Source organism: Ammospiza nelsoni, chromosome 7, assembly GCF_027579445.1.
Source record: "Ammospiza nelsoni isolate bAmmNel1 chromosome 7, bAmmNel1.pri, whole genome shotgun sequence".
Lineage (NCBI taxonomy): Eukaryota > Metazoa > Chordata > Aves > Passeriformes > Passerellidae > Ammospiza > Ammospiza nelsoni.
In genome coordinates, this window is record NC_080639.1 from 29,434,447 (window position 1) to 29,452,761 (window position 18,315).

Sequence of the window (18,315 nt, forward strand, 5' to 3'; positions counted from 1 at the left end):
CCAATGGGGCTTTCCTCTGCTCTAGCCCCTTCAGGATTTGAAAGGAGGAGGATGTGTACTGCATTTAGACAGTTTTCTCACTAGATTAGAGCAGGACAGGTTTTCCTGCCATCTCTTTGTTTAGGCCTCAAGGCCAAGCTCCACAAAGGTATTCAGGGATCTAACTTCCATCTGCAATCTCTGGGAAATCAGGCACCTAAATAAAACTTTGGAGTTTTTTGTTGTGGATCTTGGCTCAAGCCCCTGCTGCCAACAATCCCAAAAAAGCCTGACTTTGAACCAAGCCTGAGATATCAAGCAAAGCAATCAGTGGAAGACACTTGAATTCTAATGAAAACATGTTTTCTTTGTATTAATCTTGGTTCTCATTACTTTGCAAACTAGGAAAAATTTTATGTCAGTAAACAAGTACAGCTGGGAAAAGTCCTGAAGAAGAAAGAAATGCCAAAGCCCATTGGAGGTCAGGGCTACAGTTGAGAGTGCAACAGCACAGTCATGCCATGCCTCTGAGGAACCTCAGCCTCATGAACACTCGTGGGGGCCCTGTCACATAAATCACGCTCTCCCCGTTTCACGGAGGCAGCTGGACACCAGGAACACCTGCAGCTTGAAGGATTTCTATGACAGACATGGGGAGCCTATCTCAGGTCTGACAATTCAGCTCCATTCATGCAGTGCTTCTCCCATAAAAACATCCACAAGTCAGGGGTATAGCACAAAAGTAGAAAAAAAGGAAAGAAGATGACTTTCCCTCCCATTTTCGAAAAAACAAAAATAAGACCTCTTCTGTGCTCATAAAAGAAGCAGAGTATCAGGACAGTACAGTGAAAATCCAAGCAGCACTGCTGGTGGGCCATTGGCTTGTACTGTCCAAAGGGACACTCAAATCCTGCCTGAGTGACAAACAGGGATCTGATGTAATGGCAGCTCCCAGACCCATCTGCACTCCTGAGAAGGGGCTGAGAGCAAGGATGTGATCCATCTGGGCAGCTGAGATCCATGTTTGGGCAGCCACACAAGGTGAGGTCACTCATTAGCACTCTTAAATCCCCATGTAAAGAAATATAACCACAATGGGAAAAAAGAAAATTGGATTGTCCAGTTGATTCCAGCTCACTCTGAATTGAAATGTGTAAGTGCAGGTAAAGAAAGGACACTGCTGTGCAGGTGAAAGTATAAGTTTAAAAAGTGATCCAACAAGAAGTGTGTGACACTGAAAATAATCCATAACCTCCAGTCATTTGCATGATGAAATTACTCTAAAGAAAGTAAACTCCTTGGAACAACAGCTGATGTAGGACAGAAGAGAAATATTTCTTCTTTTTGTCTTCTTAACATCTAGTGTGGGTATGGAAAACTGCTTAGATAATTGCTGTTATGTTGTAAGATGAGGTCTTTAAGGTCTGATTTTTCAATTTGTAATAAAAGCCTTTGAGTCATTTTGAAGTACATTAAGATGCTTCTGCAGTAAAAGACAACATCTCCAGGCAACTTGATGTTGCAAGTCCATTTCTGTAACTTATTTCACAGTGATTTATTAGTCTATTAAAAAAGTACAGTTTTCAGAGGGTTTTATTTTCCTGATTGAGACAAAAAACCCAAATGCTTTAGGAACATCTAGACCAGCTTTTGGAGGCAAAGAATGTGATTGGCAAGCTACACCTATGTAGAGCTACAGAAAAGCTTATTTTCTCATAAAGGATAACTTGAAATTTCTCTCCTGTGTTCTCCCAGAACCATGCAAGAAGTTGAATTCCACACAGCAGTGTAGATACCAGAAGTTAAAGGATTTTAAGAAAAAACCACAAACTTGATAAGTTAGTAGCAAAACAGATGTCTGTCAGCAGAGTATTTGAGAAGGGACCCTGGTTCCCATGACCTTAGACTCTACTGGGAAGGGACACCACCTCACAGTGGCCAAGACTTCATGGAGCATCAAAGCAAAGAACTGGAACTCTCTTGTTTATTACAGCTGAAGAAACTTGGAAAGCCAAGCTGGCTGTGCTGGCAGTTCCAGGATCAACTTCTAGTCCGTGGAGAATTTTATAGTGGAAGATAATAATGACAGCAAAAGAAAATAAAACATGATCAAGCTGTTCAGAACAAGCCTGCTGGCCACTGTCAAAGGCAGAGCTGGGGAGGCCAAACAGGGAGGGGAAATCTCACATGAAAGCTGGAAAGAGGAAGAAAAAAGAGACACTTATCATGCAACAGCACAGCAAACAGGCAAAAGTTGTGCTTATGCTGGTGTCCTGGGGTGAACACCTGCTTTCCAACTTCATGTGGAATGAACCACTGGTATTTAAAACACATGCTCTCCTCTCCCACATCTGAGTGTGAAACAAAACAAACAATGCTGACATCTCTGTCTTTAGGGGTTTCATCTGAAGGATCTGCAAAACTGCCTTCCTTCTGCAGGTGTGTGTTTCCTGGAGCAATGAGGAGTACAGAAATAAAATAACACCCCTTATCCAAGGGCTGGGTAAACTCACTGCTTAAAAATCAAAGACTTGAAACACAAAGATGTTGTTCTGGATGACAGAAGTGGGCTGCAGCTATTAGGAGCTGCTGCCATCAGACATGGAGCTGACAAGCTAGAAGTACCTGTTCCCTAAACAAGCCATCTCATAATCTGGTGTTGTCAGCAGAGGCTAATTTGGAGCACTAAGAAGAGGTAATCAGAAAGGAACCCGAGCTAGAAGGCTCAATATTTTCAATATTTGCAATCTCTGCAGAGAAGCCACACTGGATGTCATACGTGAGTATGTTGTGGGGATGAAAACTCACTGCTGGAAATGTCAGGGGCTTCAGAAAATCCCATTAAATTCTGATGTTATTCTGAATTCCCTCTGATGTCTTGTGCATCCAGAGCCTATGCACTGAGGCAAAGCCAGCCTAGAAACAGTTGGAGGCACCACTGAACAGACCTACAGACCTCTTCTAGAGGAATTTGGAAGATCAAGACAAAGAAAGCAAGAATGAAATCTGCCTAACATCCCAGGGACTGAAAAGTCCTGTGTGCCTTTTAAATTCATCAGTAATTAAGACCAGCAATAATTTTAACCAAAAAGCCCAAACCATTACCAGAGGATTTGAATGATGACAGAAGAACTGAGTGCTGCTGTCAGGATGTGGCAGTGGCCTGTAAATGCCACTGGGTGACAAACAGCTCTGAGCCTTGGATCAGGCAGCTGGGGTGCTCCAGGGCTCCAGGGCTCCCCCAGCTCCTGTCCCAGCAGAACCAGGGACCTGGGGTGGCCCTGCTTGGCTGGCAGAGTGCTGGGATGGTGCTGCCAGAGACCTGCAGCACGAAATTCCCAAGTTCACTGTGGCTGTGAACTGTGAACTGAATCTTGTCACATTGGTGGTTAATTAACTGCTAATCACATGAACTGCTGACACCTGTTTACAAATGGATGACTTTCAGTAGCATCCTCAAGTGCAATGGACACAGCAAGTACAACCAGGCATCTGTTGGGTACCATACAGGGCACCCAAGCCTTCCTATCAGCAGTGTTATTTCTGACTCTGCTTCTCATTGCTGGTAAACAAGCCCAACCAATGGGATGCTGCACTTAGAAACTAGGCTCCCTTTAATATTGTCATAAGGCCAAAGGAAACCCTGTGAGTGAGTCGTTAACTTCAAATAGAAGTTGAAGATTCTGTCACTGGGAACACTCTGCAGCTCTCATTATATGAGAAAGCAAGGCTTAATTTCCAAATTTAACTTAAAAAAAATCAAAAAGACATGTAAGGTGCAAGTCTGTCAAGAGCACCCACATTCAACTGTTGAAAATGGCACAGAGAAGATAATTAAAGTGAGACAAATCATCTGCCTGACATTATCCATTATCCCACTGTTTCTTCTGCTGGAAACATAATGCTACTGAGCTATTTTATTTCAGGCACTGAGGAACAAAGCTAAGCTTGGGCTAAGGAACCCGAATCTGAGTGTGTTCCATGTTCAGACACTTCTAGGCTAGAAGGATCCCTAAACCTGAAACACATCCATGTTTTTAATAGGAACACCTCTGAGTGAAATGGATGAGCACAGCACCCTTCCCACAGTGCTCAGTGCCAGTTTACCACAGGCTGACAACAAGAATTAATATGTTTTTGGACTTCACACAATGTATTTATTTTCTGATCAAAGGCAGCTACAAGAAAGAGCCCAGCGAATGTTGGAAGCTCTGTACACTCATGTGAGAAAGGCTGATAAAATTCTATATGTTTATGGCTTTTACTTCCCTCCAGGACATTTTTCCTTGATGATATTCTGCTTCTGATTATCTGCCTACCCAAACAGGCATATGCAGCAGGGGCCAGCACACAGGCAACGCTGCAGGAAGTTTACAGGGAGGAAATGAATGGTCAGGGCTTGGTCCCACATTGGAAAATGTGCTCTTCTGATATCAATATGAGAGTGTCTGCAGGGGACTTAATAGACATGCAGATCCACAGAGTGATTACTTCTTGCTGAGCTACAGAGATGCCAGCCCTAGCATCTGTTTGCAGTTCATTCTGCCTTATCAAAGGCTTTTTCTGTAACCCTTATCACATAGTGTGGAAAGGATGGCTAACAAAACACACTCTGTTAGCTGAAGAAGCAGATTGCTGATCTGGTTATCTTATGCAGAGGACTACAAAGAAACCACAGTACTCACCTTTACACAGGAGTAAATGACTGACACAAACACCACCGTGGTCAGGATCAGGAAACAGGTCAGGAAAAAACCCAGCATAAATGTAGAGCTGAAATCAAAGAGAGGTTTGGTTGGTTTTGTTTTGTTTTTTAAATGCACATTGTGTAGAATAGCTGCAGCTCTGCTCTCCAGAACACATTTGTACAAGCTATGACACACTGCACAGGCTTTCCAATTAGGATAGCTGTGGGAGACACGAGGTGCCTGGAATACCAACAGACCCTCTGGCCTATTTACAATTATTCAGACAGGCTGCAGAACAGAGAATGCTGCATCTTTTACAGCAATCACCTTCCTGCTGGGGTGACAGAGGTGGGACTGAAACACATTTCGTGCACTAGAGGAGGTGACAGAAGAACTTGTTGTGGCAGGTCAGCCCCCAGCTGGCTGTGGGCAGGGCACCCCTGGGAAGGAAGGCAGGCTGAGTGCTGAGGTGCAGCTGGGTGGGAATAATCTCAGTGGGAATGGCTTCCTGTCTTGCACAGGGAATGTCTGTGCAGCACCACTCTCTGTGCTCTGTCTGGTGCTGGGATGTGAGCAAGCACAGCATAAGGATAGTCAGGGATAACAGCCTTATCTTGGCCAGCCTGAGAGGTTCCTGCTCCTCCCAACTTTGAAGTACAAAGAGGATTCCAGGGCCAACTTTGTTCTGTGAATTTTCATCTGTTTTCCTCACAAAGAGATTCAACACCAATATCCCAGTGATTGGTCTCAGTGTGACAGGATAGGCCTCCTCCCAGGAGTCAGCCTTGTTCATAATCTAAAGGAAGTACTCTTGCAATGTGACATTGAGGGCAACAACACCAAAGCCAGCTGTTCTCTGTGTTCTCTCGTGACTACTAGGATAATTGTACTTGCTAATTCTCTGTTTGAGCATTTTTTTAAATTCCTTAAAGCAATTCCTCTTTATCCTAATAAATTGACACTGACATTCTGTCTCTATTTCAAATTCTGATTCCACGGTGTGTCTTTCATGAAGCTCTGATGGTGACACATATGCACCTGTGGTTTCACTTGGTGTTCAATAAAAGACCAAAGCTATGCAGCTGAAATATAAGGAGAAACAAAGCAAAAGGTGAAGGGAAGTGTATCTGACCTACAGTTAAAATATAAGATTTTATTTACTCTTGAACCAAACAGACAGGCCAGGCTGACTAAGGACACTTCAGAACTTGCAAAAAAAAAAAAAAACAAATAAACAACCACCCTCCTTATGGGCAGCATGGGAGAAGACTGAACAGCACAACATTTACACCACACTGCCATAAGGGATGGCTCCTGCATAATACAAAGGAGGCAGCCATATGGCTGCCACACATGAGAAATTGTCAAGTTGTCATTTAAATGTTAAACTGGGTTTTATGGAAACAGCATAGGGGCTGCTTAGGGAGCTTGATGAGCAACACAGGGCTGGTAGAGGGCCTCTGCAGGTGTGAAGTTATGACAGCAATATTTAGAAGTCCAAAGTGTAAGCCACTGTTAAATTAGTTACTCTCAGAGAACATTTTTGGATGTAATTAACATTGCATTAATTGCTAAGAATTATCTAGTTCCAATTTTGAGCCTCTTTCAGCTTCACTTGCAGTTTCCCAAAGCAGACCTGTCTGTTTACATTGTGCATTTGTCCTGATGTTGTTTTGCTGATTCAATCCTTCTGTGAGCACTTGTGCCTGGGAGAGTGAATGATAAACATCAGACTATGTGTTATTTCTGTGACCTTCTGAATATCTGATCCGAACACTGCAAACCAGTCTCCAGCCTAAAAAGAGTGGTGGGAACAGACATAGAAAACAGTTGTGATGGCACAAAATAGTGCTGGAGCTCTCTTTAGGGACAATTTTTTGTCTTGTAAGGAAGATAAATTTGGAGCCTTTTCATAGCTTCTGCGATCTTATTCTTCAGTTTAAAAATTACTCTAAATTTATTTCCAACACAGCATTGCTCAGTGAATGGTGTATTATTGCTACTAAACCAGATTATAGGAAATACCCACATGCTGTAATTTTAAGTGACTTTTAAAGAACTCTTTGAGAAGTCCCATTTCTGCAGAGCTCACTCACTGCTGGAAGAGATTTAGTGAGTTGAGCTGTGCCTTGCAGGCAAAGCTGCAGACCAGTGCAGTGGGCCAAGAGCACTGTGCCCCATAGCCCTGAGGAGCTTTTGCCATTCTTGCCTGGGAAAAGAAATGACAGCAACCCTGAAACCTGGAGTGAGCCACAAGCTCAGGCATGTGCAGCTCAATCTCCTCTCTATCTCTTCTCTTGCCCAGCTGCTCTGAGTCCAGAAGAATAAATGTATGAGAGATTATCCTCCTTTGCAAAGCAGATCCTGAGACTCAGTGCTCTGAGCAATGAGGCTGTGATGGGTTTCCACCTCCCTGTCCCAATGTGTTTAGACAAGAGGGCAGCCCAGACTTGTGCTGTGAGTGTGTGCTATGCCTTGGTAGCCAGTCCTTCCTACTCAGTGATATTTGTTTTCCACAGGCTTATAAATGTGCTGAACTGAATTTCCTAAGACCAAGGTAAATTATAAGAGAAATCACTTTGGGGAAACAGAAATCCTCACATGCCAGTGAAGAGGTTTTAATCTGCACTAGAAATGGGTAAAACAATAAGCACCATGCATCACTTGAGCATGAATTATTTAAGGATTTTTGTCTTCCCCTTGGAGTTCTGAATTTTCAAGGAAAAAACAAAGAAAAGTAGGCTGGAATAGAGGAGGGGAGCAGATGGGAACAAAGGGATGAACGGGTACTCACTGTGGCACGATTATGATTTGAACAAAGCAGATGAAGAGGAAGACTAGGGAGGCACAAGCCACATAGGCTCCAAACCTGTCATCCACCTGCTTGGAGTACTGCAAAAAAACCACAGTTATTATGTTAGTGGGAAATATGACTGGCTGCCATAAAAAACTTCTTACTTGGCTTTTGTCTAGGTCCTTGGAAAGCAGTGCTGGTATAAAACAACATTCCCAGCTCCCCTTCTCTCCCAGGCAATCTGTAAGGGCAAGAACAGGCCCAAAGGCCAGGGCAGAAACCCACAGAGCTGGGTGAAGAGAGGATTCACCAGCTGCCCCTTGCACGAGAGGAACAGAAATGCATTATCTGGGACCAAGATTCTAGGTCACTGTCATCAGACCTAAACTTCTCGCATGGGAAGTTTCCTCCAAGAGGGACAAATGCTGCTGATGAGAAAACCTTGCATTTGTGCAGATGACTTATTCTAATGGCAGTGCAAGGCTGCTGTGCTTGTCACACAGTCACTCCTTCCAGCTTCTTGTCATCGTATCAGCCACGTGGGAGCTGCACCCCATTCCCAGAGATGCTTTCTTTAGCTTGGAGCTCAGTTCTCAGCACAGACCATATCAGTGTTTGAACCACAAAATAAAAGGTGCTCTGAACAGGTGAACTGCTGATTTCCCTGGCAGTTTTCAGGTATAAAATTGAAGAGGAGGAGTGGGGGGAAATTACATGCTCGAGCTTTTATCCAGTCTCACACTGATTCATTGAACAGCTGTAAATCCTCAAAAGCTCTGCTTTTGTAATAGGTAGTCATTCTTGTCAAGGAAAGACCATTTCTAAATAAAATTATAAAATAATTAGTGCAGACTTATTATGAAGTGTTTTCCATGGAATAATGAGTTTAACATACAGACCACTCAAGCATCCTAAGGATATGTGCTTGAATAAAAAATGAAAGAAAAAAAGGATCACTTCCTTTGTGCAATTAAACCCATCATTTCTCATGGTACCTTTAATAATGTCATCCAGGTACCTCTAGACTTAGAAATTAGACTTGGAAATTTAACTTTGCAGCCATCTAGAGCTGATGATAATGGATAGTCTCTACTATATAGTCAGGGAAATGGTCTTTGCCTGACAGCAATATCTAAAACCAGATCAGGATGAAATCAACTGCTCATGAGCTTGAGGTGTGTTACTCCCCTTTCTCATATTTGTGGGATAGAGAACTATTTCTTGCTTAAAATGGGCTCCTAAAAATATCCAGAGTACAGACTGCATCCCAATGAGCCCTAATAGTACTTGGGGCTCTATGGGGACAAAGGGCAGAGGAGTCCCTCCAGAGGAGCTTAGGTAGGCTGAAATGGGTTTCTCCAGTGATTTGAAGGAGATAAGGGGTGACTGCAATCTCAGTTTGGAGTCTCAAAGTCAGAGAAAAAAAACCTGGTTTATTCTGGATTCCCTTTACTGCTTATCACTGCACATTCATGTGTGTCTGATAGAAATGACTTTCCTGGCCAGTGCTCCCTTTAGCTGACTGTGATTTTTTTTACGACAAGTTATATTAAAGTTTCCGTGAAGAAGCATGGATTTTTTAAAATCACAACCCCACCTCCAGCACCCAAACTATAGCTTAAACCCTAGATATAACAGCCTGACCTTCTGCAGGAGGATTAAAACTCCTAACAAGCCTGGCTGACCCACTGCAATGGTTTCTGGACAGCGTTACCTTTTTCTCCAGGTCAGGCTCCCTGAATGTTAAGAGGAATTTGCGCACGTGCTCCGAGCGTAACCGATCGATGCTTCTGGCGTCGATGGCCCGGCCCAGAAACTCATCCACTTCATCCTCTGGGTTCATGCTCTCCTGGGTGCTCCTGGGGATGCCATGGAAAGGGAGCACAAGAGCACAAGATGATTTCTGCCTCTGCACCGTGTGTTATTGCAGTGCATAATGAGCTAGAGGTTAATGGCATTTTGCTCCAGCTGGGAAAGGGACTGGGAGCAGAGAGGGAGTGGTACCAGCTCTAGAGGTCACTGCCAGTCCCAAGTCATTACTACAAGGCTTCTATTTATTTGTCCTGTTTCTATACTACATTCCTTGCACTCAGGTCTCATTTCCATCCCTCATTATCTAAAACCACTGGGTAGCCTCCTTCCCCTTGTCCTCTGACTTATGCTTCCCTTCACTGCTCTACTGCTGTAGCTGTTAGTGCCTGCACTGAAAAAAATGATTTATGCCTCCAGTCATATTTCATGCTTTCTAATAACAATTTCTGTAAATATTATTAAGAAAATTTCCAAACTTGAACAATTTTCCCTTTTTGAGAAAAAATTGTTTACAGAACAAATATTTGAGGAAAAAATGTGGCCTGATTCCCCTTCACACAGTTTACTTATGAGAATAAAGCATAAAACAGAAAGAAAAATCTGTTCACAAGATATTTACTAAAGGAAAGGTTGCAGAAGAAAAAGGCAACAGAAAAAAAAATACAAATTTGATTCTACTTTCTAAATATGTGGAACAAGATTATAATATTTTGTGCCCCTGTTTTTCTGAATCTCTGTGTAGCTAGAGAAAAATGAAGCTGATTTTCAAAAACTGTTGAGAAAAAAATAACACTGTAAACTTAATTTTCCTGAGGCGTTTTGCACTGAGGATGAGGAAACCTGAAGCACCTCCCCAGATTCTAGTTATTTTTAAAATCTAACAGTATTTTAATGACTTGATGCTGTCACTTTAATGGCCTGCCCTCAGACAAGCTATAGGCAGAAATTAAAATCTAATCCTGATGTGCTGTTTTTCTGCTCTGCTTGCATGATTGCCCAGGTTATACCCAGGGATTGCCAATAGTTATCCACTGGAATATGCTCCTCCCTTGCACAAGGGTATATTGCCGCAGAAAACTATTTCTGTGTGCAAATCCCAGGGTGCCACAGCAACCCTGGGCTCCTGCTGTGTGACCCTCCCCAGCTCTGGAGGAAAAATCCTGGGGTCTGACAAGCACGATGAAAAGCTACTCTGCTTTATTTCCCTGTTTCATTTGTACTGCACCAGAGCACACAATGCACCCTGTGTTGCAGCCAGCAGGCTCCCACAGGTAAGGCTGTGCTGGAAAGCAGCTCACAAATCAGATTGTGCCTCTGTTTTAAAAGTTAAAGGTCCCTTTCCAAAAGGAAGGCTCTTTCAAAGCTTTCTGCAAAACTGGATCAGATTTTAAGAAGAAGACAAAAATAAATCAGGTCTTTCTGCTCATTTCCATTCTACCACTCCTTGACCCAGCTAGCAAGCTAAATGTGTCTGCTCCTTACCTGGGTCATGACAGCACAGCAGTGGCATCTACTCAGTGGCCATACAGCAGTTACAAGCCTAGTTTTCTCAAGGTCCAATCTCTATTTTAGTCAACCTTAGTATCAAAGGGGTTGGGGGAAAGAGTTTTTTATTTTGGGGCTCTAGAAGTTATTTAGTTCCTAGAAATTCATATAATCAGCTTTGAAAATAAAAGTGTTTTTTTTCCTACAAGGTCAGGACATTCAATTTACTTCCTCAGAGGAAGTACATCTGCTTGAGCATTCAAGGGGATGCTGCTTTGCTTCACTCAGTCCTTGCAGCGTCTTCTGGGCTCATAAAAACGAGCAAGGAAATCATAAGGCTTTGTATTTACAGAATGCCTTCCAAGGCCCTGTGAGTTTGTACACACTGGGGCCATTCCCATTTCCCCGCTCCGCACACAGGATGCGCTCTGCGCTGCAACCCAGCCCAGGGGCAGCTCAGCAGCTGGCAAAGAGCACTCACATTTCCAGTTCCAGTCTCAAGAACCTGCCTGCTTGGTGTCCACTTCAGCTGCCTGCAGGTCTGTACTAGGTTGTTTTACTGCTCAGGGTGTTTCTAACACTACAGTAAGCTCCAAGCTTGCAGGCTGTGTGGAGTTACCCCTGCAGGTTTGAAATTGCCTTGCTGGGACATTGGCAGTGGGCAGCCACCCTCACACAGACTGCAGGGAAGCTCAGTCACCTCGCACAGCCTCAGCTGTTCAGGTGACTTTCACAGCCCATTGTACCCAAGCTAAATTACAGTGCAGCAAGTTGGGGTACATTTGCATAAATGTAATTTTAAATTGGCATACTAAAGTTCCCAGTTCTAAGGAGTGCTCTGGAGGCAGTGCCTGTAAGTCAGAGCTGAGCTACTGCCACAGATTAATGAAATTCATATGTCAAAATGCCTTTTGATATAGTATGGTTGATGGAGGGGAGGGTGGAATGAGGATTTCAGGCTGCCATGACACTTCCAAAAACACATCCTAAAAGCAGTGCTGAGGTTTCATCAAATGTAGCCAACAGAAAATTGTGTCAAGGGACAGAACAGCACAAACAAGAGCTTGTAGCAACTTTTTCAAATGTGAATGCTACCAATTAACCCAGAGATTCTGGCTTCAGAGTGGTCCAAAAATGTGCTGCTGATTTAATTACTCTCTGCCAATGCAGAGTGTGACCACTGCCAAAACTACATGTGTGCCATAATTTTAAATGCTTCATGCTTAGGTTGAGTAACTAAACCTGCACTCATGCACATGAGGTTTGGTCCTGTTTTCAGGGATGTGTGCTGCCCACGTCTTCCCTTGCTGCCAGACAAAAGTATTGACCCTAAGTATTTCTGCACATGAAGGAACTGCCTCAGGACCTGACATGGTTTAGATATCTAATTTTAACCATTCTCACCATGAACATACTCTGCTAGAGATTTATTTTTGCCAAATCTTTGTACTTGAGTTAAACAGATTTCTGGATAAAGAGAACCAGAGGCAAGTAGTAGCTTCTTTTGGTACTGAACAGCAATGCAAAAATCCTGAAATCTGTATAATAAGCTGGTGCCACCGTGAGTGAGACAGCTCAGCTATTGTAACAGCCCAAGGAACCTTTCAAACTATAGGATGGAGAACAGAGATTATGGCCCTTGGAGCAACAGAGGAGATGCTGCTCCTCAGCTGTTGGGTGGCTCTGCTGAGGACCAGCACTGAGGCAGCTGATTTCTGTGTTTTCTAGCAGAAACTATGAGGAAAAATACTATTTCATGAGGGATACTGAAAATTTCTGTATTCCTATGAATTATTTTGTTGTAATCTGTTAACTCTTTTCAACATCAATGGAGTTTCCCAACATCCCTGGATACAACAGGAAACAGTGAACAGTGGCACCAGAGAGACATCCCAGGGTGCACAGAGCTAAATATCACAAAAAAACAGTTTGCAGGGAAGGGCAAGGGAAGGAGAGAATGACTCTTAATATTGCCAGGTTCAAACTTATCACTTTCCATTTATGCAGCTGCTCTCCACCATAATGTGAATTTTCCCACAGCTGGACGCCTAGAGCTCACAGAAGCATTTACCTGTCCCAGCTCACAGAAATCCATTCAGCCTGAGAAACATGACAAAGAGCAACAGCAACATAATTTAGGCATCAGTCTCCTCTACTGTTGCCTGACTCGCTCTAAGCAAGTTTGTAATTAATGCCATTCAGCAGGACTGAACATGAAATTATTCTAAACAACTTCAACACAGGAAATGCTTTTGTTGTGTCCAGTTGTAGAAGTTAAAACGTGAATGTGCTTGGGTTTTTTCCTCTAAAGGTAAATTTTCAAAATATCACTCTCATTAAATTGTTTTAATAATTTCTCTAAAGTTCTCTAGGAAAAAAAATGAAAATGCTGCTAAAATTTGGCTATATTTTAGACCACTAAACTTTGAATTTACTTTTTCAAACAAGTTATAATTTCTGAGTTTATTTTTATATGTAGAAATAAGTAATATGCAATAATGAGTAATATAAAATATAAACAAACTCAGAAATTATACAGGCATTTCAATACACACATAAACCCTTCTTATTGGAGATGTCCAACACTTGTATATACTTTAGAGGAAGATTTTGTCTTGGGTTATTTTCAAAGAGTAGAGATTATTTGGGGCAAGGGGAAATGCAGCAAAAGCATTTTAATTATAAAAGCAAGTTAGAAGCACCAAACAAATAAATGTTTTGAGGGCAGTGGCTGTTCTGAATGCACATCAGTCAATCCTGTGCCCTCAGCTGGCTGTCCCTCCAGGACAAACCTCTGGGGAGCCCAAGCATTATTTTTGGCTTCTGGGCATCAATTTTTGTCCTGTTTTAATATGAGAAAAAAATCCCAAACGTGTAAACATAACAGTGTATGACAGAAGTAAATTTGCTTACTTGTCCTTGGGGTCCTCGAAACCCTGAAAGAAAGGAAAAGAGCACAAGGGTGAGCAAACAGGCTGACCTTGAGAACACAAAGCATCCCGGGAACAGATTTCACAGGGGACTTTCCAGGGCACTCATTTGTTAGGTGTGGATGGACAGCTTTTCCCACCCACAACAAAATTTTGTGCAGCCCTGCCAGCGGGCAGACAGAGCAGCTTTGGAAAAACACATTCCTTCAGATATAAATTCTTGGAAGTGCAGATAAAGGAAATGTTTCAGCTGACTGCTGGCACACTTTATTTCAGGTGTCTTCTTTTTAGCAGTCACCATTACAAATGACACAATGGAAATTGTATTGATATTGTAACTGAGGATGTGTTTTGCCTGAAACAAAACTCAGAACAATAACATAAATCAACCCCTGTATTCAACAAGGCTGCATCTCTTTATGTCAGGGCTCAGCTAAGGGCAATGGATGCATTTTGGTTTTCATCTCTGCCAGGGGTTTCCCTGCTCCTCCCCTCATCACATGCACACACAGAACACGTTTTCTTGAATGAGATTTCAGGAATTATTTATATTATTTGCAATGGCCCAAATATTCACAATTCTTTCAGGACCACCTGAATGGATTAAGTATTTATGAGTCATCCATAGTTGTCATGGCTAGAAGGCCTTAGACAAAATTTTATATGGGGGCAAAAGTTTATTTGCTTAGCATTAACATACCTAACAGACCAAATTACATCAAAATTGCCATTTTGCATGGGCTGAAACAAAATGTGCCCTCTGACATCTTGGCTTAAATTTAACTGTAGTTAAGAAAAGTTGTATATTTGACAAATAGGGTCAAATACTAAGGCACAGAGTTTGTACCCTGTGTTCCAAAACATAAAACAAATGTAGCTGGGAGATATGAAGAATTGCTTTTGTTTTTCTCCCAGGGACCTCAGGCCAAAACTGCTCAGGGCACGTGAGGATATTCCAGCTGCTGGACCTGCAGCAGCAGCCATTCTGGGGGCAGCACACTGAAATCCATCCTGACTGTGGAAAATCAAACATCTTTGGGCAAAAGTCTTCCCACAGGGGCCTTGTCCAAAACCATCAGAAACAACAACATTGACCAGATACTAAATGAGAACATATTTTGCCCTTGCAGTGAGTTAGCAGTGTGGCCACATGGCAGAAGGAAAGCCAACACACCAGCTTTGCCAGAGGGAAGAACTGAGGTCTGTCACTCAGGTCAGCAGCCAGGACTGTGATTCACTGAGAGAGCAATTCCCATTTTTGCATACTCTGTTTCAGACTAAAACCACACTCCTAAACAGAAACTGCCACTCCAACTTAACCCATCGAAAATTCAGGTCAAGGAAGTCTCTCAGTCCCATGTCACAGCCACCAGCAGATTCAGTGGGAAGAAGGAAATAATAATGCTGATTAGCATGTTAGCATGGCTAGTTATTCAAGTCAAAAAAAGAAAAGTACTTTCTGATTTCTTGTTAAAGAGTGATCATTCAACTTTTTGTTGGGTGGTTTTTTTCCTTCTTCTTTTGCCTAATTATTTTACAGTTGTCAGAAATATCTGATTGATTTATTTATTTATCCTCTAAGTAATCCTACCACACAGTGCCAAAACTGAAAGCTCACTGATTAATCATGGAGACAAAATGCTCACTAATTTGTCTGGTGTCATTGTCAGTTAGGCTGGGAAAAAAAAACCAAAAAAAGTCAACTGAACATGAATAGCTACCAGCCAAGAAATAAGCAGAGGGAAGGGATGAGAAAACAGCCAGTAGTTTATTAGACAGATATGAAGGTCACTAACTTTTTCAAGCTTAGGCAGTTGGGAACTGGATGACTGACTGCAGTGGGAGAGTCCCCTAAAATGGCCTGATTTTCACCACCAGCTGTGTAACCCTCCATCTCACTGAATTCCTCAAACTAAACACAGATCTCACACTCCTGCCTTTGGGATGCACAAGTTTGAGGACACAGGCTGACCAGGTCAAGTTACTAGAACACCTCAGCAAGCATATCCTCAAAAATTTCCCCAATATTTCAAGTATGGATAATATTTAACTGGACATTTATATGGGTGAACACTTAACCCATATGGAGTTTGATTCTGCTCTGCTTCTCTCCCTCAGCAAAACTGTTACAAGGAAAGTTTCTAAAATAAAAGAGAATTAATTGATCTGGCTTTTCAATTTACAATACTAAATTGTATTTGAAATTCTGGAAATTATTCTTGATGGTAACACAAATTAAACTGGTGCTTCAAAACTAAAGACCAAAAAAAACACATATTTCAAGTAAAGCAGAAAAGAAAAAGACTATCATAATTTCTTTCCTGGATCTTCATTTAACAAGGCTAAATATTTAAGAGTGACTTGAACTTTAATTAGAGAGAATCAGCTTAAAATTAAATGTTGTAGGAACCTGTTTAAGTTAAGCAAATTAAATGATTCACTTCAAACGCACCCATTTCATACTAAAGATTCTTCAAGCAGAATTGCCAAAAATGGAATTGTTCTAGAGAAAGGTCTGTGGGATTATTTTAGGAAGAAAATCCTTAAACACAGCTTATTAAAATCTGGTCATTTATTACAGGATAGCTTTCTTATTTGCACTGGAAGACTTTGCCAGGATATAGAGCAAATACACCTCTAGGACCTGGCTATGACCAAAGCTTTTCCTCCCTCTCCACTAAAGCATCCCTGTTTCACTCACTCACCAAGAAGCCTTTCAGGCAGAGGAGGTGATCAGGTGCTCAGGGTCATGCTGCTCACCCTGCTTTGGGTTGGGAGAGGAATTCCCCCTGGGTTTTGGTTAATGTGCTTTCACCTCTCCCACTCTTGCGGGCATGCTCGGTTCATTGAAGAATTTGCACTTCAGATTATTTCCTTCCCCTTGCACAAGGCTTGAGCACTAATGACATATTGGTCTTTTTTCCTTCTCCCCAGCTGGCAAATAGTTTAGTATCTTCAGGAGTCAGATGTTTTGCTCCAGCCAATGGCTCAGAGTAAGGCCGCTCCCATCAATTACCATGGTCTGTGTTATACACAGGATAAACACACAACCAAGCCTGCAGGAATAGGGCCTACATGGATTTTTCTTCATTCCTACTCATAATCTGGTAGCCAAAATTCCAAACTCTAGAGAATTATGAGGGGCTAAAGGCACTGTTCAGCACCCCTCATGTGATCCACTGGAGGCTGGACAGCTGGGCTGGGGCTGGGCTCAGCCTGTTTGGGTACTGCTGCACAGATATGTCAAAATTGACATTTCTGCACAAACATATTCAGAAATCTGACCACATTCCCCCCAAAAAGCTGATAAAAATGAGATGCTTGTCATTTAGGAGAGGGAGTGTAAAGGGATAGGAAGAGGAATAACCAATTCCTGGAGTTAAGAATATAAATCCCCTCTTGGCTGCTCATGGATTTGTACCCAGCAGACTGAAACAATGCCAGTGGTTTTCTAGGGAGCTATGAAGAAAAGGCTGGGAATTGTCAGCAGGAGTGAAAATGACAAAAGCGACGATGGCTACAAGAATCAGACAGATATGAATTTGCAGGAGTTCAAGGATAGCTCCATAATCATGATGATAAAGTTGCTCTTGTTCAGGCCAAAATTCCTTCCTTCTGGAAGGGACCATAAGGCATGAGATAGGTCTGACCACAGTACAGTACTAATGGACTGCTGCACATAGGACCTCATGCAAATTTTATTCAGTCTCATTTTAAATATCCCTGATACTGGTGTTTTCCTCGTTCCCCCATGAAGCTGTATTACTCTGCCATCAGATTGCAAAAGCAAAGGTAATAGCATTTAATAATTCCTCTAAGACTAAGACAAGTCCTCTCTTTGACTTCAGGAACAACCTAAATTCAGCTGAATCAACTCCCTTCAAGGCTCTGCTCTTTTGTCTTTTCTACAGGAGATTATTTGAAAAGCTTCATTGTTTTATGGCAGGTCAGGTGACTCAGAATCCACACTGACATCCTCAGTGGGAGCAGATGTGCAGGAGGAAGAAAAGAGGGAATATTACTGCCTCAGTCCCTATGGCCCCTAAGGCTTACTACTTTATGGGGGATATTTTATGAATATCTATTGTGCTAAAAGCTCATATGACTGCCATCTCTCAGCTTGACTTCTAAATTAACTAAGCCCTTTTCTTTGAAGATTAAAACTGATTCCTTAAATAGAATGACAAAGTGTTTGTCAAAGACATGACAAACTGATTGCTACACCATAACACTTCAAATCAAGAACAATTAGAAATAATAATTCTAACTTTGAGAACACTGGCTGCAATTATTAACATATCGTAAATATGCAAAGAAAATTGGAGTAGATTTTATATGCTTTTAACTTTTCATTTAACTCCAAAAATAAGGCAGTAGAGGGGCTGATGAGCTTCATGACCTCCTTAATGGCAATGTGTGTGGGAAGCATAAATTCCACCCTTAAAAACTTCGTTCTCAACTCCAGCAAAGATCTTGGGAGCAAAAATGACAAAGAAACTGAATTTTCTTACCCTGTTTCCATCTCCAGAACAAAGTCAAAATAGAACTTACATGATGTTAAAGCAGAAATTGAAATAACTTTGGACTTAGGGACAAAATGAGCTTTGTAAGAGTTAAGGCCAACTTG

At 42.1% G+C, this 18,315-nt stretch overlaps 1 protein-coding gene across 1 annotated transcript in view; it reads right to left on the reverse strand.

Annotated features, from left to right (window-relative positions):
* Positions 1-18,315, reverse strand: part of ADCY5 (adenylate cyclase 5) — a 201,592-nt gene that overhangs the window by 17,152 nt on the left and 166,125 nt on the right. Inside the window, exons 9-12 of the mRNA XM_059475970.1 lie at positions 13,672-13,694; positions 9,176-9,320; positions 7,462-7,559; positions 4,665-4,752 (exon numbers count right to left, since the gene is read on the reverse strand). Of these exons, the coding sequence (XP_059331953.1) occupies positions 4,665-4,752; positions 7,462-7,559; positions 9,176-9,320; positions 13,672-13,694 (354 nt within the window). The remainder of the gene's footprint in view (positions 1-4,664; positions 4,753-7,461; positions 7,560-9,175; positions 9,321-13,671; positions 13,695-18,315) is intronic.